The sequence below is a fragment of the Anomalospiza imberbis genome, chromosome 6 (assembly GCF_031753505.1).
Source record: "Anomalospiza imberbis isolate Cuckoo-Finch-1a 21T00152 chromosome 6, ASM3175350v1, whole genome shotgun sequence".
NCBI classification, from domain to species: Eukaryota; Metazoa; Chordata; class Aves; order Passeriformes; family Viduidae; genus Anomalospiza; species Anomalospiza imberbis.
This window is the reverse complement of record NC_089686.1, coordinates 57920817-57947779: the sequence shown is the minus strand read 5'-3', so window position 1 is coordinate 57947779 and position 26963 is coordinate 57920817. Positions and strand designations below refer to the sequence as shown.

The following is a 26963-nucleotide window of genomic DNA, read 5'->3' as shown; positions in this document are numbered from 1 at the left end:
TTTTTGTAGCCTTGGAGAAATGGTATTGTTTTGAAGAAATTTTATCTTTGTTTCAATAGAATAGTTTAGAATGAAAAGAAAGTTTAAAATGTCCTATATGCTTCTGAAATCTGTATTCTTCCCTAGTGTACAGGCTTACTGCTGAAGGTGAGCATGAATACTGAAAAAGGAAAATACCACTGTAAGGTGAAATGAGTGATCTAGCTAAAGCACTAATCTTGATGTTGAGGTTTCAGCACCTGAGCTGAAGTTAAAAAGCAAGAATTCAAAATTTAGTTCAGTTCTTTTAAGTGCTGTGAGGAAGAGTATTAAGAACTTGAATTACTGCAAAACTTAGAGCCAAGAAGGCTCTAAGAAAAAAAGAATGGCCAAGTATTTTTCTGATTGAGAAATGACTGCTCGTTTAAGCAGATATATGCAGCAGGAGAGTCAAAGATAACTTGGCCAGTGCCACGGAAGACATGTGTTTGAAAAAGCAAATAAAACCCCTAACCACAAAATGTAACAGGAATGAGAGCAGTTGTCTGTAATATGGTGTATCTGTTCACTCATCCATTCTTCTAAATAAGAGGGAAATGCTCATCTTAGAGAATGGATAAGAGCTCTTTTATGATAGCAGAACTATTGAATATTTTACAGTAGAGGTACTGTTGCAATTTTCCATATATTAGATGTGCTGAAAAGATAGAGAAGCATAAGTTAACCTTTAATGGGAGGAAAAATTGCAAATGCTGATCAGAAGCAATGTCAGAAGGGTGCTCAGAAAATGCTATCAAAGACATTCAGTTCCTCAGCTTTTGCCTAGTAAAGCAGGATTTCCATAGAGATAATAGAAACTTCAACTGGCAAAAAATCTGATGTAATTTACCTAGACTTGATAAACTCAGCTTTCATCACATTACTGCAGAAAAGTATAATGCATTGTGTCAGCAAAAAATAGTAGTGAGAGAGCTCGTGGAGTGCTCAGAGCACCACCCTGAGACCACAGAGGATGCTCCTGTGGAGAGACAGTGGGATTAATCAATTACTCAGTTAACACATCTGTTCCCCTCTGTTGGACCACATGGCTTAGACTGGGGACTTTCTCACTGTGTGATGTCTTTGGGAGGGTTTTTATTTATTGCTTTTAAGAAAAACTGGTTAGTTGATGATGCTGTGCTGTCGCGAGCCGCTAGCCCGTTGGCAGTGGAGCGAGAGGCAGCAGTGCTGCGACCTTCCAGAAGCATCTCCAGTCATGCAGTCACTCGGTGGCACAGGCACACACACACACACAATCACTCAAGCACACGCTTCCAGTAGCTCTTGTAGAATCACCGACGACAGAGTGGGAAGGGTCTTTGTATAGAGTTCCGAGGAGGAGGTTTATTCCAGTCGCTCACGAAGAGGTCCAGGGACAAAGACAAAAGAACAGTCCAGGAGGGTCCAGGTTTAAATATGGGAGACAGGGGCAGGGTGGAGCAGAGCATCAGGGCCAATGGCTTGAGGGCGGAGGGCGGTACAGAGGTGGGATAAGGGGTGGCAGCCAATAAGGTAAAGGAGGCGGGACATTGTGCCAAAGTGGGGCCAAGGGATAAGCAGGGAAGGGAGAACATTCTAGGGCATATACAGAAAAGGAAAAAGGGGCAGAGAGGCCAACGGGCCAACCAGGGAGGTAGAACTGGGGTACATTTGCATACACAGCAGAGCATCCTGGCAGAGGCTCTGCTCTGTTGCCTTGATCAGGGGAGATTTTTCCAATTTAGGGTCTGTCTCTCCAAGGAACCGTAATGGGTCCTTTTTGTGTAGGGCCACTGGCCTCCACAACGTATGTGACAGAAGGTTCCTCACAGAATTTTGTTTTAATAATCTTTAAAGTATTTTCACTTTGTGTTTTGTGTGTCATGTTATCATTTCCTTGCCTGTTTTCTGTATTGCTGAGGTGTTGCATTTGCCTTTCAGCCTTTGGCTTATTCTCTTCATCTTGAATTCTGTTGCCTTTCTGTATGACTATATCCATCTTTATGATCTTTTCTGGATATCGTGTCCACAGTTGATATGTCTGTTATTGATATAGAAGGAGAGGGGCATATATCTGCTGTCTTTATAGTTTGACCAGAAACAATTTATTCAGCATTTTGTTAAATAAGTGAGGCTGGTGCGGGAAGAAGGCAAATGGAATATAAAACTAATTGATTTCCAGGCTATGTAATGCCCTCTTTTGATAGTTTTTTTGAATTTTATATTATTCAGATAATTATTATTGAGCTTCTCATGGTCACTGTGAGAGCTTTCTTCCCTAGTTTACATTTTTAAGGCAATTTGCCCAGAATATCTGTAATAAAAAAAAATTCTGCTTTGAAAATGTAATTGAAATAAACTGTTGAGAGCAACTGCAGTGCCTAAAAATTTAAAATTATCAGAGCATTTCAAGCTCTTATGTACTTTTTTAATTTAGAAGAGATTAGAGTCATTACCCTGAATATTATACAGCAGTTTAGAACTGTTCTCATCTAGGAAATAAAAATGCACATACAATTCCAGGGTTTCTCTTTTTTTTTTCCTTGTACTGTGCTATAATAAGTGATTTTTTTTTTTTGTAAGACTAGTTTTGGTTAAATTGATTTCAGCAGGTTAAAATATCAGAAATATTTGAAAATGTGGAGGTGAAATATTGCTGGGCTGCTAGATGATAAGCCTGACACTAGATTTTGGATTTGGATTCAGAGCTGTGGGTTGGTGCTGAAGGGCTTTGCAGCCCACACCCCCAAAATACCCAGGGTATCATGGTTTTGAGGCTGCTGCCGCTCTCTGCAGTGCTTGGTTGCTGCCCTGACCTTGGGGCCCAAATCTGCCCCCTCCAAGCTCTCCCTCAGCCACTTGGCAAACGAGCACTTCTTGTATGAGATTGTGTAGTACAACCAAACAAGAAAGGAAGGGCTTTCCTTTGCTAATTTGGAAATGGTTTTATTTCACACTCTTGGAGAAACAGAGCAGCTGTTTTGGGTACCTGCAGTCTAGTCTCATAATCTAATACTATGGGAGCGTTTCACATTTTGTAAGTGCATTAATTTGAAATAGATCAGAATTGGATATTATGTAGCTGTTACTAGAGTTATCCATATTTTAAAGATGTCTCTTCTCATTGCAAATTGGCAGTTCAGTCAGCAGTTTTTAAAACCAATTGTCACTTACAATCTAAATTCAGCATAAAACTAACAGTTATTGGAGCACATGTAGAGCACTTGGAGATGGATGATGTAGTAATTGTGGGATGGTTGTCAATTTAAACATTCTTTTGATAAATATTACACTTGTTACTTCATCAGACAGAGAAGTTCTGAAGGTCAGATTTTTGTTTCTCAAATTCTTAACAGTATGTTATTAACTATTAGAGAAGGTAGTTAATACAGTAGATGGAAAATTCACTTTATAGTTACTTTAGTTTTATTGATAATTTTATTATGTCAGTCCATTAATTGAAGTCATCCACTGGCTCATTTAGAATTCATGGACCAAGTTCAGTTCCCATGAAAGCATATTCAACTCCCTCTGTAATTACATGAGCCATATTACTTCCATAGCCTTCATTCAGATTCTGATCAGCAATTCAGCTTCAGCTTAGGTTCTCCCTGATACTGTTCTGCACTTGCAGAATGTGGTTATTTGCAGAAATGTTTATAGAATGATTGTATCCACAGTGCGTTTCTGTGAATAGGGGATTTTTTTTTTTTTTTTGTCCTGCTGATTAACCATCATTTGTCCAGTTGGGAAGCACAGAGAATGTAAGAAATTATTTGTTCACATAAAATGTTGATTGAATATTTATGAGTAACTCTGAAAAAAGAAAACCTGCATTGATTTGGAAGCCAAGGAAAGAGCTATGTTTGTAAGATAATTTATTTGAAATCAGCAATCAAACTAGCTCTTAGTAAGAGTTGAGTTTAGTCTAAACCTGAATATCTTTACGAAGTGGATGTATTGTTCCCAAAGAAAATACGGGATACTAGAGATGTTAATCTAGGGTCGTTTCAAGAGCCAATGGCTAGAAATTAAAGCCAGCTGGATGTCCATTAGGAATAAGGTACATATTCCTGTCAGACCAGGTCAGTGGCCATCACATGAAGTAATTGTTGACATTATCAAAGCTGACACAACTCTGGAAACTATAATTTAATTCAATACAAATCATTGTACTTAGAGGTAAGCACATGGAAATATGGAGTTCATGGCATATGGGGGAGCAGAGTGAAAAACTGGTGATCCTTTTCTCCTAAAGAGTGATTGCACAAATTATATGGCAATAGCTGTGTTATGCCAAGCCTGTCTGCTCAGCTGGCTGTCTATAAAGGCTCAAAGCAATCAAGTGGAAAAGCTGAGGAATGCATTTAAGTCATTCTGATGTTACTACAGAATTAACTTTGGGGTTTTTTGGCAGGGAACGGCACTGATTGTGGACACTGGAGCTTTGTTATTCTTGTGTTAAAGATGTAGTGATTTGTTCAGCATGCATATTCCATTTCAGCAGTTATTTTTGGTGCCTTCAAGCTCTCAAATTAGCCTTAAAACTGTGAAGTCTGCATTGACTGACTCACAAATGGCAGTTTGGGAAGTTAAAAATAGCAACACGGCTCATGAACTCACTAGTTTTAGTAAAAATAACATGAGGTTAAAATAAAAAAAATTAAAAAGGATAAAACTGAGGTTACTGCATTAAACCTGGAATTTTTTAGATAATGCTGCTTTGCCTTTGGGATGGAGGTCTGTGACCAAAAGGGCAGGTACTGAACTCAGTATGAAAGAAGTAGATCATGGTATATGAGAGCTGTAAATTTCCTGTTGGTTTGGGGGTTTTATTTGATCTTCTTTTTTATATTAACACAGAATCAAATCCTTAAATTTTTTACTTGTCCTTAAATGTGTTTACATGAGGAAATCTTCAGTTGTTCAAATAGAAATTATCAAATACCATTGCATTAGAGGGATACAGTGTGCTAAAAAGGTTTCCCTTGTTAAATTGTGCCTGCATGTGTTTTCATTATATGGGACATATTTTGGCTACCAGCTGACCTCAGGGTTATGTGCTGTCAGCACTGCTGGATCAAATTATCAAATTATTATTGATCGTAATTTAATTTATTTGTGTCCAATGCAGTCACAACACTAAGTCCTTTCACCTACTGCATTGATTTAAACATCTCATCAAGTTTAACCTCATTCTTGTTAGCAATTACGAATTTGAGGGGGTTTAAGCATTTCTGGAGCAGGTGGTTTTTTTTTTCCCCAAATGGCATTTTTAAATTCAATATGATAGTAACGGGAGTGAGTGTTTGTGTAAAAATAGACTGAGACTCTTGGGACCTTCTTGAGCACTCAAGGCGCATTTAAATATGAGCTGTCAAGTGAGCTGCATGTCATTCTGCCAGATGTGTGACATGGCTAGCACTCTGAGATGCCTAATTTCCCACTTTCAGCAGAAGCCACACCTAATGATTATGAAGTAACTGTATGTTGCAGAGCACCCATTTCTGGCTTCCAAATACCTTCTAATATCCTATGTCACATGTTTTCAAGTAAGTTAAATCTGCCCTCTGCAGACTCAACTTGCTGCACATAAATTTGAAGGACTTATGTAATTTGATCAATATTCCCTGAGATAACACTGTAGTTAAGGTCACTAAGAAGAAACAACACCAGCTACAAATATTGTGTCAGGTTTGATGTTTACTTCAGCTTCTTTGGCACTGTTTAGACTTCCAAACATCAATACTGATTAAATTTTTTGTTAATTAACGCATTTACCTCTTAGGATTCTTCCTGTCCCTCTGACTTCATTGCTCTTCAGCATTTTTCAGTCTTGTTCTAATGGGAAGCTATTTCCCACAGTCACAGAATGTTTGAGGTGGGAAGGGACCTCTGGAGTTCGTCTGGTCCAACCCCCCTGCAGGGTTAGCTAGAGCAGGGAAAATACCTCATGATACTTTATTTTCCTATTCTATCCATAATTGCAGATGAAGCCCAGTTCACCTTGGGCAAGAGAAGAGTCCCTTGTGAGGGAAAATAATTCCATCTCTTCCCAAATTTGCCAACTCCAAGACAAATATATTGCCTGGATAGGGGTGAAAAAAGGTTCCATGATCTCAGGGCCATTGCTTCCCCAAAAGGCTAAAAACTCTCCAAGACTTGAGATAGATATAAAAGAAACTCTGATATTTCTGTCATCTCTTCTTTAAAGGAGCAAACCAAGCATTAAAGGTAGAAGGTAACTATAACCTAATAGAGTAACCCATGAAATGTTTCATCTTCAGTAAGAAACAGTGGCAGCAGTGAGTCAATAGTGTAAATAACAGTGGGGATGGAGCCCCCCAGCTGATCATGAAGGATAAACTCTGGGTGCTTTGGGATAACAGGACAGTGACTAAATCTCTAATTTCAGTATGCTGGCCCAAGGATTTCAGTCAGTGCCTAATGAAATGTTTTCTGGGTAACAGCCATTAAATGGGTTTAATTAAATAATAATTAAATCAGACTTTAAGTGCAAAGCAGCTGCAAACATGTCTAAAAGATACTCTGTGCAACAGGAGAGTAAATCTGGTGTGGTGCCCCATGTGCCATAGAGAATGTGAAGTTAGTTTTATTTAGAGAGTGCTCAGCACTGTACCAGGATCAGGTACATCAGTGTGATTCAGAATCTCAGATAAGGATGTAGCCTGTCTCCTCAGCTTCCCATTCATCTCCCAAATTGTTCTATGACTGTTGAAGGAACAAAATTTTCTGGCACCTCCTTTTAGGGCTGATGCAATTTAGTTCATGAGGAAAGGGCTCTGTTGGCTTGAAGCATACAAAGAGATTTCATACTGAATGATCAAGACTGTGAGTGGTGTGATTTTAACTGTTCTACTGTCTTCCTGTCTTCCAGTGAAACTGATAGGTACAAGTCACAGAGTGAGTTGTACTGGAGACTGACAAATTTCTGCCCCGAGATTCTGTTTAAGAGGCCGACAACAGTGGGCTTGGAAAAGAGCATGCTGAAGGAATAACTTGTAGCTGACTGTAGTTGTGTCCTCCAGGTGTGTACCAAGGGGAAATCTGGACCAACAGTTTGTTGACTGAAATCTGATGCTTTACTTCAGTCTAGTCTAGTCTGGGGGGAAAGCTAAATACAAGTAGTGTGGCTTTAGGTCAAACCTAGCTCTGCTCTTTTGAGGTTTTGCCACACTTAATTCATGTCACAGGTCATGACAGCCCAGCTGGGACAAGGACAGGCTGTGCACTGCCTCTTTCCTGAGCTCCTGCACAGGCTGTCTGGGCCTTGGAGCTGTCTCTAGGAATTGAGAGGGTCACTGTCCTCCTTCCGTACAGTTTGGGGTGGATACATAGGATGGGAGTGCAGTGGTGTTGTCTCCTCTTGGCAGTGTCCTAGCACAGCATTCCCTCTGTGTGGACATGGTCCAGTGTCCACTGGGAAGGAGGGGAGAATGCCATCCTACTAATTATTAATTAATTCCCAAACTACTATTTCCCCAGTGCATGCCTCTGCCACCCGTGCCCTCTGAGGGAACATCTAGCCCTAGAGGGCCTGTGTAGGGCCAGAGATTTGTGCTTTAGGGACAATCTGCACAAAACAATACAAATCACTAAATGGTTTATTGTACAACAGACAATTGTAATAATCCTTACTCGTGTTGCTATTAATATGCAAATTAAGAAGCTAACAGTAGTCATTGTTGTTGGTTTAGAACAATCAAAAGGATATTGTAAAATTAATTTACTTAAAAGACTCCTGAAAGAACTATTATTTATATTGTGACTATTCAGTGACTTTTAATTATGAGTGCCTGATGTGCCTAGTTTTTGTATTCATTCTAAACAGCAAGACAGCAGGCTTTTGCATTTCTTTAAATCTGTGTCCTGTAGATACTGTTATGGGATAATCTACTTCAGATATTAAAATAAAGCCTCCTAAGACATGCAGAAAATGCAGAGAAAAACCTGACATAATCTGTCTTTGGTGCTGAGAGCAGCTCAGCGTCACAGCCCAGTGGTATCTTGGCAGCCTGGAGCTTAGTAGAGCTATTTTAGCTATTCAGTGTTGTACTTGAAGGTCATTTAAACAGCCTGGGTTTAGAGTTGTTGGTTTTATTTTGCTGCCTCATTCATCTGATAAGCTGCCACTCAGAAATCTGAGCCTCTTCTGCTTAGCCTGTGAAGGCCTGAGTTTATATCTAGCCTTCACTGTATGACTGAATGGCCCAGAAATGAAATTAAATGAAATGAATAAAAATGGAGGAAGATATCATAACATTTGCATGATTAAGCAACATGCCTTTGCATATCACAGTATTTGCAGTTTCATTTCTTGCCAAGGTTTACAGCCTGATTTGTGCAAGGGGCACAACACAGAGTTGGCAACGTTTGTAGTTGTAGGAGAAGTGAAGCTCACTCAGCCAAGCACAGTAAGGCTTCCCTCAAAGCTCAGGCAGTTGAATTAATGTCCTCCTTGACATCAAAGCAATTTTCTGCTTTTTGAACTGCTTTATTTGTTTATTTGTTCCTGGTTTAGAAAATCTTTTAAGACTTAAATACTCATGGTAAGAAATCTTGGCGTATAGTTGCTTCTAATGGCATTCTTCTTTTCCATCTTTCCATTAAAAATGCCATTGGCACAAAAAGTACATTTAGTGACATAAATGTATTAGGTGATGCTTTTCCTTGCCCTTCTTTTGGGGGCCAGAAGAGCAGAAGAAAAGAGGAATCTCTGGGATATGAGCACAGTATTCCAGCCTGAAACACATCTCAATCTTACTTGCAGAGCCTTGTGAACTTCGCAATTTATTCATAAACACCGGCAGGATCGAAGCTCCAACTTCTGCATGAGGTCATAGTGTTGAGGATCCTCATTTAAATTCTAGGTGTGATTTCTTTTTCTGAGTGTCATTTGCTGTCACCCTGAAAACAGTGGAGCTACTCCTTCAAGACATTTGGCAGGCAGGGAAAGTACCTATTCTAGTAAGGGACATATATTTCTCCACTTGCCTTGGAGAGCTTAAAAGTATTTCAGGGTGGAAATTTTCTTTTAGGATACAATTGGGATGGATAAAACTTCATGAGCTCCTGTCAGTCTACAAAGAGAGACCAACAGTAAAGAGTGAAATCAGTCAGTTGAAGTGATAAGGTTTATTACTTGAAATACATTATCTACATCATACAGGCATAATATTTTTACTTTTTGTAGGCTACTGTGATTAAGGATTTGCTTGGATTTTGATGCTGTCCATTTAAAATAGGAGAAATTATTTTCTTCAGCTTAATGGGCTTAACATGGTTTAAGAGGAAAAATACTCCTGAGTGTGCCCAGGTGGGAACAGAGTAACTTTCCTTTATTCTCTGTAAAAGGGAGACTGCACTAAGCTGCACCTCTCACCCCTGCCGCTGAACAGCCACACCACAGGCCCCCATCAGCACGAACCCAAAGGGAAAGAATGGTTTTGTTCTTTTATAAAAAGAGAGAAGCTTAACTGTTGATGACAGAGATAATCAACAAAAAATGGTAAAAGCTCTTTGCTTTGGTGGTTATCAGTCCTGTCTGCAACATCAGAATTCTAGCTATCTCATCCATTAATTCTCTGTTGTGAAGTTGGCTGTTAAGTCACATAAGTATTTTAAAGAAAAGCACATCCCAGCTCAGACATCAGATGTCTGAAATTTTATTCATATTATGACAAAGCAGGCAGCTAAACCTGACAGAGATCTCATTTGTTATAGTTTATTTGTTTATAAACTATAAACTATTTGTTTATAGTTTATTAAAAATAATGTTACTGAGCATGAAACTAGGCTACATAGAGTATTTGCCCTTTCTGTCAATGTAGGCATGTATGACATGATAACCTGAGGCGAATAGTGTCAGGTTTTACTCTGAAAAGTGACTAATTCTAACTAATTTTAAAAGACTACAGGAGTACCCACTGAGCAGCTCAAGTGGTGGAGCTTGATACAAAAACTGCTGTTTGTCACTGAAACTGCAGCACTGAATGTTCTGTGCATGGAAATGCACAATGTACCTGCAAGTAATAAGCCTTTATGATGGCATTCCCAGACAGCAATATCTCAGCTGTAAGACAACTCCTGAAACCAAGTGAGAGACAAAACACTGAAGAAAATGGTCTGTGTGATTGCTGTGCGTCGGTGCTGAGTTGCTCTCACATTCCTGTGTTTGAACAAAATGAAATTCTTTTTGTTTTGGTGTTTGAGGCCGTCTGCTGCACTGCAGAGGCTTTTATCCCTCCTCACTGTGTTGGAATACTGGTAGTGCTCCAGACCACTGGTGCTTCTCATCCTGTGGGTCTCCAGATGGGTTCCTAACTAATTCACAACTTTCATAATATCCATAATAAGACTTTCAGAGTATAATTATTTCAGAGAGGCTAGGAGGTCAAGTGGGAGGTTAAAACTGCTGCTGAAGGAAACACTGATAATAGGACTGAGCGAAAACTTCAGAGCTTCACTTTTGTCAAAGTGCTCTGACACGCTGGGATATTCTAAGTTATTATTTTAGTTTTAATTTGTATATTAATTTTGGCATTGCCATTGTAACTCAAGTCTCTAAGCGGGTTCTTTGGTTGCAGGTGGTTTGACATTTCAATTTGTCCTCTCAAAGGTGCTTGCATGAAGGTCACAGCCTGACCCTTTCTGTCCCTAGTAGCACATACTAACCCTTACTGCCCCTATCACAAACACCTGACCCTTACTCCTCGCAGCAGCACAGCCGACTGACTCCAACTCCCCTCTCAGCTCTTAGAACACCCACCCTCACTGGACCATCCTTATGGGACACAGCTGTGCCCTATTAAGGGCAGGGCTGTTCCCACTCTTTGGGAATTAGCACAGCTGCAACTCCTCAGGGGCACGATTGCCTTCAGCATTATCTCTATTCTCTCACAATCCATCCTCCCACAAGAATATGTCCTTGCTTGTAGTTAAAAAAAAAAAAAAAACAAAAGAAAGATTGTCACTAACCAACTTAGGTTAAAATGTGTTGATTCACTTCCGTGTATGTGAAAAACGCCAGTCACTTGGTTTTTAACAATTTAAAAGTTTAATAATAATAAAATGGTTATAAAAATAGTAATACAATTAGAGTTAGGACAATTACAAGACAATAAAAAAGGAAAGAATTACAGACATCCAGGATGCTCTTAGGCACATAAGCCATGACAAGCATGCCTTGTGAACAAAGGAATAATTCCCTTAAAAGCAACAGCCTGTTGCATATTCATATATCTCATACATGATGCATAAATTCCTTGCAAATTAAGAACTTTTCTGGTTTTTGTCAACTTCTTCCCCTTAATCCTGGTGGTTCCATAAAGGTGGAAGAATGTTTGTCTTTTCTGATAAGGAGGCTGTAACTCTTCATGGGCCCTTTCACTGTTATCTCTGCGAAGAACTTCTTGATTATGTCATCTCTTTCTTGAGCTAGTTAAAAAGTGTCTTACGTAGCATAGTTTCTATTTTAACATTGTGTTATAACCTAAAACTGTATTTGACACACTACTTAAGAGAATTAATACAGCATAACTTTCTAACATTGCACATAAAATTTGCGAAAAGCCAATCATAAAGTATGCATTTTTCACAGTGTAGAAGTTCTAATGTCTTTATGTTATTGACTTTAGTACAAAAAGTAACTACATTTTAGATAATTTAGTTCTTGAATTTGCATGTGTTGGTGTCAGTGTGGTACCCCTGGAAAACTGAAGTCAAATGCACATGTGATTCTAAGAATGGGTGAGGCTGACTCATCTGATCTTAGAAACAGATTTGTGATTCCTTTCAGTGAAGCCAGGAGAAAGAGTAGGCTTATGTGTTAAGAAATATCTCTAGGGAGCTGGGGATTCTTCCAGAGTTGTACAGTAACTACCTTCCTTTGTTCCTGTCACAAAAATGATGAAAAATTACAGCACTTGTGGAACACAAGAGGAATTAAAAGACCTCTGTATCCATAGTCATCGCTCACTGCCATACAAAATTAAACATGACAGGGCTGGATTAGAAAGCAAAACTAAATGAATCTACAAACTGAAAACCTCAAACAAACAAGCAAGAACCTCAAAACCCTTGAGATCAAGGTGTTTACTGTAGAGCATCTTAAGAGGGTGTGGCATTTGGTTGTAATTTGCCTTAATTTATCCCTTGTAGACAAAAAATATAATCAAATTTAGTTTAGAAAACATAATAGTGGTAGAAATAACACATTTTTTAGAAAACTCGCAGAAGGTTATACCATTAGAAGAAATGAGGAGTAGTAAGCTACATGAAACATCCCTGGCACTGCATCTTTTTTATTGTTGTTTATTATTGCAGTTCTAGGCACTCCAATAATTACCCATATGTCTTTTATATCAGGTGCTCTACTACCACAGAATAAAACCTACACCCTTGACTTGAAGAGCTAAAGCTTAAAAATAGAGTATTAGAAACAGGAGATTTTGGGAGAGACAAGAAGGGAATGCTGGGATGTATTGAGAGAGCATTCTTGAGTTATGCTTTGGGTTAATCAGAAAAATTAAAATTACTGTTTTATTTTTTTCTTTTTGAACATTTGGGAAATTCTGTGGAATGGTCAGAGAACAGTGAAGGCTGGCAATTAGGAGCTGGATGATAAGCTAGTGATACTTGCTTGGCTGATAAATAACATGAGAAGAGTTCAGAAGGGCTTTGAAAATGAAGACAAGCAAGTTTAAGCAGTGTGGAAAACAGAACAAGAGGAAAGACACTGCCTTCCAGAAAGGCAGCCTGAAAACCAAAATTCAGAAGCATTCAGGGTGGATTTGAAGTGATGAATCTTGACATCAGTGAGGAAACCAGCAAGGGTCACCTTTAAGTGGAAAAGTTGTATTTTATTGTAGGAAAAATAGGCTGTATGGCAAGATTTGATGGTTGGGAAGAGGTTCAAGGTGAAGCTGTATATTATATAAACACACAATTATCTGAACTTGACTGTGCCCATAGTAATCTGGAGGTCTAGCTATGAAAAAGTAAAGAATTCTGCTTTTAAAGTTATTGATGCTGAGCTACTAAATGCTTATACACAGATGGCAGTGAACTAGCTCAGATTTTGTCTAGAAGTCAGCTCTGCTTTAAAGGATGGACCAGTGCATCAGCATATTGTGAGTATATGTTGAAGGAAAAGAAAACAGGGTAAGAAAGACGTGGGGTTCTTTAGGAATCCACAAAGAAAACTGTGAAGGTTAAAGAGAGATTAGTGGGAAAGGGTGAAGGAAACTGCAGATAGGTCCAAGTCACAGGAGCCATAAGGCAACATGTTTTTAAAAAAGCAGGACACAGATGCCAGAATTGTTCTGGATTTTTTGCTGCCTTTTTTTTTTTTTTCCTTGTGAAAGAGATGTAGAGGTCTTGTACAGAGAAAAGAGCAAAACTCAGAGAAACATTAGAAGCCAAATCAAGTACAATTTTAATTTATCCAGGTCCTGTAAATTCTGTACTTATCAGAATTAGGAGAACTATGGCAGTAAATACTGAAAGCATATATAAAACCCATGATTGACAGCTTTATTCAATTTAAAAAGTAGAGCTTAAGTAATAGGATTTTTGTTTGCTTGTTTAAAATAAAACCAAAGCAGAATACCAAAGTAGGCAACATCAGAATTAGGTATTCCACTGCAGTATGAGTTCATGAATTTAAATTAAAAAGAAAAGGTCTGGCATTTAGTACCTGTGTATTTTCTATCAAAATGATAACATTTTTGTGTCTTTAAGCATGTATTTAAAGTTTCTGAGCACCTTGGTTCTATTACTATCAAATATTGTTGCTTGGAGTTCAGGTCTTAATTAGTGCATGGGCATGAAAACAGCAAGTAGGTCAGATAAACAGTATGCTGGTGCCTTAATTCAGAAGATACAAGTCTGAACACTGAAGTGAAATAGTGAATCTTTCTTACGTACTTTAATACAATTTAAATCTAAGTTAAAGTGTTGCTACACTTGGTATACCAGAGCTGTTTGTCAGCTCTTCACTAAGGTAAGATTCATAGTTAATTGATCCTCAACATGGATAAAGTATCATCATAATGGTTTTAAAGTTGAATCATTAGGCTGAAAACCTGCCTCCAAAACCAGTGTGACTCTTCTGAGGGTTGACCTGTGGCTTAGGGGTAACTTTCTATAATTCTCAGCCCATGTTCTCATGATTTCCTTCCTCAGCAGTGTTTTAGGGCAGCACAAGACACAGAGATGCTGTTGCTACAGGACAGCACAGGCTCTCTCCTCTGCCACTTCCTACTTGAATAGTAAATGGGAAAACATTTGATTTTTATCTTAGTGATGCATATGTTTGTGTTGTTCAGAATGAACTTGGATTCTGTTGGTCATTTTCTTTCCAGGATTGGAAAGCTCTTTCTTTCTGATGTATTTATGTAGCAAGAAATGCCAGAATAGGAATCAGGAACAATACAAACAGCCAAGTAGAGGCAATGGGAGCTAAGTCAGGATTTACTGGAATCCACCAGACTACTCCTTAGCTGGAGTTACAGTCAAGTATGAATCTGCTATGAGACTTTGGACCTAGTATGTTAATATATTAATCCTGACAATAAATGACTTCATGGATTCATTTGGAAAAAAATATGGTTCAAAGATGGAATAAAGCAGTGGTGAATCAGGCTTTTTATCCCTCAGTTGTTATGCCAAAGGCAAAGTAGCAAATAAATACTGCTGGTGGTGAGCATTAAGTTTGCTCATTATAAATGCAGAGTCATGTACCAGTCTCCAGCGTGATTTCATCTGGGAACATTGCCATAAGGATTACAAATGGCTTTCAGACTGAAAATTGGTATGTATTGCTCTAAACTTACAGTGGGGAGTTGGCAATTTGTGTTAAGTTGAACATCTAAGTGTAATTTTTTGCTACATGATAAACCAGCTCCTATGAATAATTTACTGCAACTGGCAACCCACTTCAGCTCTGAAGTCTTTATAAAGTCTGGTGGCTTTTCAAAGTTTAATAACAAACTTGGAGCCAAAAATCCCATCACACTCAAAGTCAGTGGAATTTCAGTGTTAATTGCAATGGGAATCACAATTTGACCTTTTAAGGCAAACTTCTCAAGGACAGAAATTCTACATAACATCTTCGAAAAGGCCAAAGCTGTGCATTTGTGTCCAAGTAAGCAGAGCTCATTTACCCTCCCCTCTACTCTACAGCATCGTGGTGGGTTGTGCAGATTTTATCTTGTGTAGGTGTTTGAAGCATTTTCACTGGGCAAAAATGTTAGTTGAATTGCCTTGGGTTTCATTTCTCCCATGGCAGATTTAGGTTTGTCCTGCATACACACAATATGTGAGTGTTGCACCAAAATTATCCTTCCAGCCCTACAGGAAACCTGCCAAGGCAATCAAGTTGGTGATTTTCAGAAAGAGCAGCAGCACCTTTCAGTTTGCTAGGCCCTGACTGAGTGGCTGATCTGTACCAGTGAGGTCTGTCCCAGACTTTTGGTCTGGCTGTGTCTGACCAAGCTGGGCCAGAGCTGAAGTACAGGAGGAAATTCTGTGGATCATGCTTAGCATCATCCCCCTGTGTAAAACAGAAACAACCAAAACTTGTCATAGATCTTTAATATCAGCCAAGAAGTATTCTACATGAACGTGCTAGGTTATCTCAGCTCTAACCCTTTATAAATCACTAACTCTTATTTTCCAATTTTGAGCCTTCTTGCTCAGCTCTGCTTCGTGCCGTGTTCCCTCCATGCCTCCTGGCACCTGTGTGTGCGCTGTGCAGGGCTTTTCAGGGAGCACTAGCTGAGCAGAGGGTGAAATCTTCGGCAGTGAGAGGGCTGTGCAAGTGATATTTCAAGATTACAACTGAAAGCAGAATTTGTCTCGGAGGAGATGAGTGGAATAGAAGGGCCAAAAGACCCTTTGTTCTGAATGTAACAACTGAGATTTAGGGGAGATTGTGTCTCCAAACATAAACTCTCCATTTTCTCTTCCCTGCTGATTTGCTACATGAGATTGCATCAGGAGAGAGGGGAGTCCTGGCATTCCCCAAAAATGAGCAAGGGTATGGCTTGGTGCAATGACAAAGGGTGAAGCTGCTTCTCCTTACTTCTGGAGTTGGTCTGAGTAGCAGTAATGAATACAGCTTTTGCTTTCATTGCAATATTGTAAGCTTTCTTGATAGTCAAGCAAACTTTTAGAAAATGTTAAGCTTAGAATAATATTAAATAGTAAAAAATAACATTGAGCAAATTAGTTCACCTGAAATGCACATGTGGAGAACATTTAAAACACCTAATTTTCTCTAATAGTTCCTAGTCATGCTGATTTCCTGAGAATCCTATGCAGTTCTCAGCTACCACTGATTCATGTTCTCATCCTTTAGATATCTTTTTTCAGGACAAATAAATGTTTTTCTTAAGAGAAAAAGATAAATTGTTTAACAAAAATAAGTATGCCATGACTAAACCTCACACTTTCACCTCATATGAGGATTTGGGGAACCATTTTATTAGTTTTAATTATGTGATACCAATCTCAGTTTGCTTGTCTTAATGTGAATAGACAGAGAGATTATTGGGTAGAGCAAACAGAAATTAAACAATGGGTTAGATAGGACACTTCTAGTAAAACAAATTCAAGAAAACTACAGACTAATTGGTTCTTCAGTTGGAAGGTGCCAGTTTAGAGATGTAAGGGTATTTGCAAGCCAAGTTTCTCAGCAGATATTGAAAATCCTGGAAACAATTTACAAGAAATCCCCACATTTTACAGTCTGGGGGAAGATTAATTATGAAGAGGTTAGTTATGAGGCTGGTCTTTGAGAACACAAAAGAGTCTGGAACAGAAGCCTTGTGGCAGACACCTCTGTCATGCTTTGAAGGCAACCAATGTGCTTCTCTTCAGACCCAGGTAGGAAACGTCTGTTACTTTATTCATTTCTTGCTGCAAACTTTTCGATTGATAACCCAGGGTTTTGTTCTGAAGAATTTCTTCCCCATCACTTTAGTCTACTGTGAGCCCCAGGAGGCTTCCAGGGAAAGTTTCCTGAGGTCCCTGAATGCAGCTGGACCTGCAAGGAAAGCAGGCAGCCCATGGCAGCCTCCAGGGTCAGCCTGTCCCTGTATGCATGGCACTCACCCACCTGGTGGGAGAGTGCTTGAAGGAGGGGTAGCAGTGCCAAAGGCTCAGGGCACACATTGACTCTGAGACTCTGTGGATCACAAATCCTGCCTAGGTTTTTAGAGTTTCTCACTGACAGTAATGCTGAATCCTTGGAGCTTCACTTTTTGAGAAGGTAAGTGCCTTTTGTCAAACCTAACTGATTTCCTGGACAGAAGTGCTCCCTGCCAGGTGCCCAGGAGACATCATTGTACATCAATGCTGCTATAGTGAAAAAACAAGATGGTAAAATGCTGTGGGCTAGAACAGACTAATGAAATGTAAGGAGAGTTCTTTTATTACAGACGAAGGGAGTTGTTACCTGGTGCTTTGGTACCAATATTCAAGCAGGATTCTTCCTGTGGAAATTCAGTAGCTCCTCCGGGAGTATGTGTTGGTGGTGATGTGAAAATGTGTGCTTGTTTTGCTGAGGAACTTGGAATGAATGCTGTAAATCACCATACAGCAAGTGTCTTGACTTTAGTGGAACAAAATACATTTTTGTCTACGGTCTAGTCCCTTGAGCAAGCACTGCTGTGCCATTTGCTGTTGTGGCTCACATGAAAAAAGTCCAAGTTCTAATAAAATTTTCAAAGTTACCCCAACAACTTAGCAGTTCATATTTAGTGTTCAATCGTTTGGACTTCTAGGACAGTACTGGAGTGATTGTTCAACAAATCACTGCCCTGAATTACTGCAGAATTTTTGTCCTGTTGTGTTCGTTGATCATGATGATGTTTGCAATATTGTAGAACAAATGTGCTAGTGAAATGCATTTGACTTGTATCTTTTCAAGTGTTTTAAACAAGAGTGCCTCAATTGTCCATTTTGTGCTGAAGTGCACTGCAAAACAGTTGTGTGCCTGTTGATGCTTCTTAAAAGCATCCTCCTTAAGAAGGAGGATGTATTTAAGAGCTTGTTTAAATCACAAGTGCAAGCTGTGTGTTTATACAGCTACAGGATGTTAAAGCATGAGTATGGTTTTAATTTGTAAGGCCATACTTTACCTGAAGGTCGATTAAAAATATGTTCAATAAAAAGGCATAGTGTGCATAGCTAACATGTACATTTTGAGAGGGTAATTCAGTTCATGTAACTCAGGCAATCTCCTACAGCCTGCTCCAGACAACTAATTTGTGTACCATCCTTAAAAAAAAAACCCAAACAAAACAAAACAAAAAATAAAAACAAAGAACCCCAAAACAAAACAACTTCAAAAAGTATTTTGGAAAATGCAAGTAAGTAAATAGAAACAGGAAGGTCTTGTATGAAAGCAATTAAAGTCTTTTTAATATATGAAATTGTTTAAAGGGAGGCTTTACCATGGTTTCATGTCTAGTAGCTTTAGGTTTCAGATTAGAACAGTAATCAGTAATGGTTAGTTCTCTTTTACCAAATGGATCTCCTCCTTTCAAGCCAACAGAGTTATTATTGTGTTCTCTCAGTGCAGGGATGGTTTAATTTTCAGGGTGGGGGAGAGGAACCAGGGACTGTTGGTAGGTTTTAAGAAAAGTTTTCTGGCCAAGTGCAACACAAACCAGTACGTCCTTGTTGGCTAACATGCTGCTCAAATTGAATTTTTAGAGGTTGTGTGTTTTTGATTTGATTCCTCCAGTAGAAGAACACAGCAGTCAAGCTGCAAGGTTGTGCAACGTTTTCAATTCCAAAGTGAAATAAGAAATGGATTTATCGTATAAGAGACTAAAATGTTTGTAATGATACGTAGAACAGTTAAATATTGTCCACATTACTGGATAAGCAAAGCAACTTCTTGGAAGAGCCTTGCTGGACAGGCTGCCACCATACCACATTCTGTTTTAGTTTGAGCTTATTTTTACATGCCAATTACCAAGCTGAAAGGCGTCTTTCCCAAAACTAGGTGAGAATTCAGGATTTCTCACCTCTTTTTCTAACTGGCCCACAATGAAAAATGAAGTTATATTAGCAGGTAGGCTCCCTTAATTAGCAACCTGCTAATTAAATCTGTGTTTGATTGTGCTGCTTCTGTACAGTTTTGCCAACAAGCAGAATTGAGGCTCCAGCCAGAGCCATCATTCTGCTTCTGCCCAGAAAGGGGCTCAGGCTGAACCATTGCTGCATTGACACCAGAAGAAGCTGGTAGAGCTGTAGTATGTGTTTGCTCTGTCCATCCAGAAGGTGAAATGATTACCTCCAGCCTTCAGGCCATGCTGCAAAAGGCTGAGGTGTGTGAGCTGATAAAAACAGCTCAGCCACGAGGGTTTGCAGGCACACTGCTTTCTTTGTGCAGCCCTTAAGCCATAGAATGCATTTCTCAGAGTTACAGTCAAGCCTGCTCATTTGTTTCCAGTGACTGATATATATTATTAAGAAAAAATTGCAACCCCCCCTTTATTTTCTTGTATCATGTTTTCAGTAGTGACAACATGCTGAAATGAAATACCCCTTCCTATTAGTTAAAAATTTACATAACTGACAATTTCACTTTGTTTTCTAGTAGTAATTTTAGGTAAGAGGTAAATGAGCTGCAACAAAAAGTTCATTGTTAGGGTGTCCTAAAAATCCCCTTTTAAGATCTTGATCTTATAGCCATGCTCTGTCACTACCTCAGTCTCTCCAAAAATTTTGTCTAAATAGATTATATACATGTCTAAAATAGCTGCTCTTGGCCTGTCTAGAAAGTGCATTCTAAATGTTTATTAGTTTTCTAAGGTATCAGTTTTGTTTGCAGGAATGTTAATAACCTGAATTGTGGATGCAGTGTGATCTTGTTATAGTTCTTACAGTTTACTTCAATCCTTACTTCAATCATAACCATCCATTCTGGAAATGTGCTCTGCCAGTTCCTTTTATTACCCTGCTCTCCTCCTGTAGGGCATGACTGAACTATTCAACTTTTCTCTGTTCAACCTCTTAAAGCTTTCACTCACCTCACTCCAGGCAGCTCAGGCTTGTTATTGTTTCTGTGGGGTGAAAACAATGAAACTTCATTAAGGGGGCAAAACCTTGGATTTGTCTAAACCATTAATGGTAACTTAATTAACTTTAATGCAGCTCTGTCAGCTTACATCTGCCCTGGCAGTGTTACAGGAGGGTAAACAGGGGGCACAGTCTTGCCCAAAACACCACCATTTGTTGTGATTGTATTCAATCCTTGCATTGACTGCTTCCAGCATTCTATTTATTTATTTATTACGTGAAGCTCCAAAATCTTTTATCAGACCTGGCTTTTCTGCTTTCTCTCCTATTTTACCAGAGTTTTCATAAATGAGAGCACTCACACATAAAGCAATTTACAACATCAACAATGAACAAATACCAGGAAAATCTGGGCACCAAAAAGATTCCCAAATACACCCAGCATAATTTCCAGTTTTCCTTTTGTTACAGACAAATAGAATAGCTACAGTAAATGACAGGGGCATTAATTTGGTGCTTCTGTCCACTCTTGTCTGTTGTGACTCTCCCACCACTGGGTTATCAAAGACTTAACACCTAAAGCATGATGTTTCCATTTCATCTTTCTCATGGTCCTTCCAAGAAAAAAGATCTGATTTTAGAAAAATAAATGCTATTTGTGATCAGCAATCAAGCAATCCTGGCAGAGTTCTGTGTTACCTTCCTGGGCTTACATGTAACCTGCCAATCTGAAAGAGGACATATCCACTCCATCCTTCCCCTTCTTTTTCTTTCTTCTAGAGAAACCTTCACATATCTTTGTAGTCAAACAGAGTAGAAAGAATTTGTATAACATAATAAACTCATGTCTTTGGTCCCAGGTGTAATCCCTGAGGCCTTTGAGGGCCCTTCTTTGCTAGAAATACAGAGCAGCCAGTGTCTGTCCCTTTTCCTTATCTCTTGTATCTGTGTGTATTGACATATAAAAAGTGAAATGAGAACAAATGCCTTGAAACGTGGCCATTCTGTCCTCTCTCCTGCCTGTATCTGTCACCAGTTGCTAACAACTATTTTTTTCTATATAGTAGCCGCTTCAAGTGTGGGTTTTAGCATTTGTTTGCAGAAAACTTTAATTTATCTTTTTTATCTGTCCTATAAAAGACTGAGATGGTCTGAGCTCCTGTGATGCTGTTCTCTTTTTTTACCTCTCCAGTGAGGTGTTATCCTCAGATGAAATAGTCTAATCAGAGCTGATGGCCATATTCAAGCCAATCCCAGGCTGTGTGTCTTCCTCTTTGAAGACCCTCAGTATGGCCACAGAAAACAGAAGTAAAGAGTCACATGATGAGACAATAATCAGTTGAATTTGCATATTTCCTCTTAAATACTTAACCAGTATTTAAGCAATTAATTGTTCATTTAGACCAACTTTTAAAATATTGTGTTGCTTTCTGCATGAAAGGAAATAATTTAAAAGCCACTATGGGGTCAGCCTACTGCTCTTCAGCATATTTATCTTTGCCATTAGCTTTTGGGTGAAAGTGCTGCTTCTGTGTAGAGGCCACAAATCCTCTTTGTGCTTCCTCTTGCAGAATGTTTATTACACAAGCAGTCAGCAGCTCCACGTGGGTGTTCTGAGCCCCACGATCGACGATGATGACAACAGATGCCTGGTGGATGTGAACAGCAGGCCCAGGCTCATTGAATGCAATTATGCCAAAGCCAAGAGAATGAAGCTTTACTGGCAGTTTACTCAGGTAATTCTTACCCAGCAGCCATTTCAGAAAGTTTTAAAGCTCTGTTTCTGTGTTGAAGTGTGACTAATCTGTTTATTAACAGAACAGAATGAAATTTATCCTTGCTTTCTTTGCACAGAGCCAGGAAGCTGGTGTTTAGTTTGATCCCGATGTCAGCTACCTCAGTAGGGTACAAAACTTGTATTATATTTTCTGAGTTCACCATTAATAACCTGTTTGTAAGGCAGAGTACTGTGATGGGGGTGGGGGAAATGGTTATTTCGGTGGAGTCAAATGCAAAGTAACCTATTTAGGAACAAGGAACAGAAATATGCTTGGTTTTTGGTTTTTTTTTTTTTAAAGTAGCCACTCAGAAATGGTGGTAGTGGATCATTGGTGGTAACAGCCTCATAATGAGCTAGTTCTGCAGTTTCTTTTTTAAAAAGGCTCATGCTTTTACACATGAGTGTGAGAGATGCAGAAAGAGGCTCAAGGAAAGGCTGAGAGGTGCTTTCATAGTGATGAGAATGCTGATAGGACACTAAGGCCAGGCCTGGTGTCCGCATTCATAACAGATTTAGAAAGATAAGGGAGAGTAAAAAGCCACAAAAGTTCTGGGGCTAGAAAAGGTGCTCTGCCACATAACACTTAAGGAGATCACTCTGGTTTAGCTAAGAGGAAATGGCAGGGTGATGTAAGGCATCTCAGTGTTTCCACAGAGGGGTATAGGTTACCCTGAAGACAAAACAGGTTCCAATGGCTGGAAGTCAAAGAGAGTCAAATTCTGTTTTTCAAAGAAAGATGAGTTTTTCCTAAGGTAAGTTTAACACAGTGGACCTTTGCCATGTCAGGTGCTGGCACACTGGTGAATCAATGAAATGAAATGACATTACTTTCTAAAACATATGCATGATGTAACTTCTGGGGCAAATGTCATAGCTAGTGGGAGTTTCCCTGGTATCACAGTTGCTCCTCTGCAGTTTTGAATCAACAAATCTAGTTGAGTACTCCAGCTCACAGGCTGAGGCTCACCAATAGAAGGCATTTTTTTCCTGCATTTAATTTTTCTGTTAACATCCACGTGGATTTGCAAATATCTTTTCTGTCAACTCAATAATTTCTTTAATAGCCATTATTCATGTGCTTTAGGACATTTTTAATACAGTTAGTATCAGTCTTGGTGCAGAAAGCATCTGGACATTAATCAGTAAAGCATAGTATTAGCTTATTTTGTATTTATACTTCAAAGTCATCTAGGTCTTTAGGAGATAACTCTCAAGCAACAGACCTTAAATCCCTAAATTGGCCACTCAAGGGCAAAGTTTTAATTATATCTTCTCACAAATTTTAACGCTAGTCCTTTCATGAGGGGAGCCTCACTGTATCCTTCTCTGCATTTCATTTTTTTTATACCATTTCTAAAAAGTATAATTAAAATTGAAGAGTATTTCAGTAACATTTTAGCATGGTCCACCTATCCAGTGATTGCACTGTATACCCCAAAGTTTTGGTGACAATTAAGGGTTTCTACTCCAGGATACTGCTGCTATTTCATAATACTGATTATGTTAGATCTTACTTTGGGGCAGGGGGCAGCAGTAGAAGGCCTTGATAATTTAGCTATTAAAATCTTTAAAAATGGGATTTGGCAGTATTAGGATTGTTGCAATTCCATATTCCAGCTACAATCTCTCAATGAAGGTGCAGAGCTGGTAAACTCAACTCTATGGCCTCTCTCTTCCTTCTGCAAAGGAACACCTCCCTGAGAGAAGTGAAAGCTAATTAGTTGTTTCTTCATGATAAATTAAAAGACAAATGAAATAATTAAAAGTCTTCTGTTCAAAAAAGATTTTGCTAATACCCAATACAATTAAAATGTCATTATTGCTCAATGGGGTACATTCTGTAAGTTAGAAGAAAGTTAATGCAATCAGGGCTTGCCAAGATCAAATGATGAACTCCATTTGACATTTCACCAGACATTTAATCTGGTGAAAAGATGTATTTGTGCGACTGTCTTGGAAGTTCTCTCTAAAAAGACTCTTTTTATTACTTTTTTAAAACTCTGGTATTTCTTTTCGATATGTGCAGTGAGCAGGACTACTGTGAGTATCATACTGATGCTTATATTGTCTTGAAATTTGTGAACTATTAATTCAAATGTAGATGCTGGTTGTAGCCTTTTATAGCATTTTCCTTTAGCTGAAGCTCTGCTTTGACTTCTCTGGGCTCTTGAGCCATTTCATGGGAATGGCTGATGGTATAGGTAAGTAAAAATACAGCAGTGCAAGTGGGGATTGTCTCAGAAGGGGAACAGGAAACAGACTGACCACCCAAAGTAGGATAGACCAATTGAACTAGATTTCCCTGACCAGCACAAAAAAATCTATATTTTCCCTGCTTTAAGACATTTATGGTAAATTAGTTTGAATGAGGAAACACTATAATCTGAGAGGCCCCACAATAGTCTGTGGTGGGACATGGACAGCAGTCTGGTTGATAGAAAACTGTACAGCTTTAAAAAAAACATCCTTCAGGTAACACTTTCCTCCTCCTTTGTACTGTGTAATGGTGAGTGAATTCCACATGACAAAAGTAGAAGATGGGGTTGTCCTCAGGAGACTCCTTGCTTCTGTAGATCTATTAAAGAACTTATTTAATTAATTATTAAGTCACATCTTTTAGATCAGATGCGTGTGTATACACACATATATATATGCTTGGGCATATATATATCAAACTTGACTTCTTTTTTTATTTTATCTTTTACTTTGGTTTTAAAATTTTAAACTCCCTGACTATCTTCAGTAGCAGGCAGTTGGAGTCAGGCAGCCAGATGTCCACTGCTACTTTGTGGACAAAATTGTGGTTTGATGGGCAGGCACTTGGAAGGAATCATTACCTTTGGTATCTTTGTCCTGTACAAAAACTTGCACTGAGCATTCAAAGCTTGTAGTATGTGTTTTTATAACCAGGATCTATCTGAGCACATTTCCATGCTCCACAGTTTTGTACAGCTGCCAAATGCAATGAGACCCAATAAAATGTAGGCTTTGGTGGCATTCTTGCTTGCAAAGCTTCTTCAAGTGTTTATAACAGTAATTATGTCAAATTATGTAAATTCGCCCCAAAAAGAGTCTCATCAACTGGGTGGTATTCAAGAATTTTATTGTTCAGGCTGTTTGTCAAGTCTTCTCTTAGGGAAATGTTTGTTTTGGAAATACTTTTATGCTGGATTGTTTTCTAGGTGTTTGACAGCTCATCTAGTTCAGTCTGTCTCACCACTTTTTCATTTAATCGGAACAAAGTTAGAGCTTGTAGCAAAAAAACACAGTAAGTGATCAGAAATTAGAGAAGGCAGAGAAGATAGAGGCAAGAATAAGAAAAAAGGTCAGATTTTTAGTAAAATATGATTTGAAACATGGTCTCAAGGAAGCTGCTTTGGCATCATGAAGCGTGAGGAAAGCAAAAGCTCAGGCTGTGAGCTGGTTTTGGCGAGGAGCAGCTGCAGACACTGCTGGCAGCAGCAGCAGCTCCCGTGGAACCAAGTGCTGGCACAAAGCACCAGCTCAGCAGCATTTGTCACTGTGCTCAGTGAAGCTGCTGGGGCTGCTGCAGTGATGGTGCTACAGGGTCTGGTAGGTGGCAGGGAAGGAGCTACGAGCTGTGGAAAATGAAGGCCAGAGCACCTGGGCAGGTGAGACCTCAGGACATCTGTTGGTAGAAACTGCTTTTGGCCATCATATCAGTTCTCTGATATGATTAGTTTTGTGGATGTTCTGGAGAAGCAGTACATTCTCAGTGCTGCAGTCGGGTTTTTCAGAAGACAAATCCCAAATTTGCAGGATTTTAAGAAGTCTCTCAGTCTCCAATCTGATTTCCCAGGTTTATTGCTGATGCAAAGTCAGTTGCCTGCCCTACAAGTGAAATTTGTCTCTACATGCCTCATCTGGATGGTAGCAGATCAGTTAGAAAGTTCACTTACCTCGTTAGGGCTCCTCCAGAGGCATAGCAAAGGCAAAAGGAGGAAGTTTTTCTGTAATTACTCTTTTTCTTGAACTGTCCTGTTTCTGTTCAGTTGTGACTATTCCATTCTAAACAGACGAGCCACGGTCTCACTTATTGCTGTTTTGAGAAATGCAACAGGGGAGAGCTCTGTGTGAAAACAGGCAAAAGAAAAGACACCAGGCTGAGCTAAAAACTTGGGATTAATCATTTACAGCTGTTTCCTACTTAGTTAATTTAAGTAATTCAGCTTCCAGTGTGGTTGCCATGGAAAGATAGTAAGAACCTGCATCTATAGGGATGGACATTCACCACATCCTTCATGGGAGGGAGAAGATGTGCAGGTCCTGCTCTCGGCACCATCCTGTTTCCATATCTTCTGATAACATTGCTTGTGTGTGGTGTGGAGAATTGTGATTCTAGTCACTGCTGAAGGTTTCCACAGGATATCTTCCCATTCATAAATGCTTGGAGAGAGTGGTTTATACTATGGCCAGAAACTGTAAATAAAATTTGTTGCTGACAGCTGTAGTTACAATACATATATCCTAAATATCATAGTAGGAATTGCTTGGGAAGGAAAAGGGAAGTCAGACAAGCGTATTAATTACTGAGTTGTTACAGGTATTCCTCAGATAAATATGATGATTTAGATCTTATTTAAACTGTTTTAGGTAATAGATAAGGAGATCTTCTGTTTAGCTGTATAAAGAAAGAATAGACCTTAAAATTACTGAATTTGTGTCTTGTTCCTCCTGAAGACTTTTGCCTTTAAATTACTCTTACCCACCTTTATCTAATGAAAATAAAGGTTGTGCAGTACTACGTTACCCACTGCCACAGCCCAGGGAAGTACAGGAATGCAGCTGCACAGCAAGATTAAACTGGTGAGCTGGGAAGCAAGAAGAGAACCTCTGTACCAATTTCAGATGCCCCCTTGCTGAGCACACCGAGTGCAGAAGCAGAGCCCAACACCATTCTACAGCAGGCTAATTCTAATGTCCACTCCTGTTTTCATCCCATCCAGTAGCCAAGGACATCAGCGTACAAAAGGGATTAATCTCAGTAGAGCTCTGTGTGTCTAAAGGAACAGTGGCCCCCTCCACTTCATCAGATTCTTCCATTATGGGAGCCACAGGCTGGCAAAGCAGCATCACTGATTTTTCAAGAGTTTGGATTTATGTGGTATTT

General features: G+C 39.2%; 1 protein-coding gene across 3 annotated transcripts in view; it reads left to right on the top strand.

Annotated features, from left to right (window-relative positions):
- Window positions 1-26963, top strand: part of GALNT18 (polypeptide N-acetylgalactosaminyltransferase 18) — a 205595-nt gene that overhangs the window by 165830 nt on the left and 12802 nt on the right. The window contains exons 11-12 of one of the 3 annotated variants that reach the window (XM_068194649.1): window positions 21624-21788; window positions 22476-22511. The exons of 1 other annotated variant lie outside the window; for it this stretch is intronic. In XM_068194649.1, coding sequence (XP_068050750.1) covers window positions 21624-21788; window positions 22476-22496 — 186 coding nt within the window. In that variant the 3' untranslated portion in view covers window positions 22497-22511. Of the gene's footprint in view, window positions 1-21623; window positions 21789-22475; window positions 22512-26963 lie in introns of those variants that run through there. One more of the 3 variants, XM_068194648.1, reaches the window with a different exon arrangement.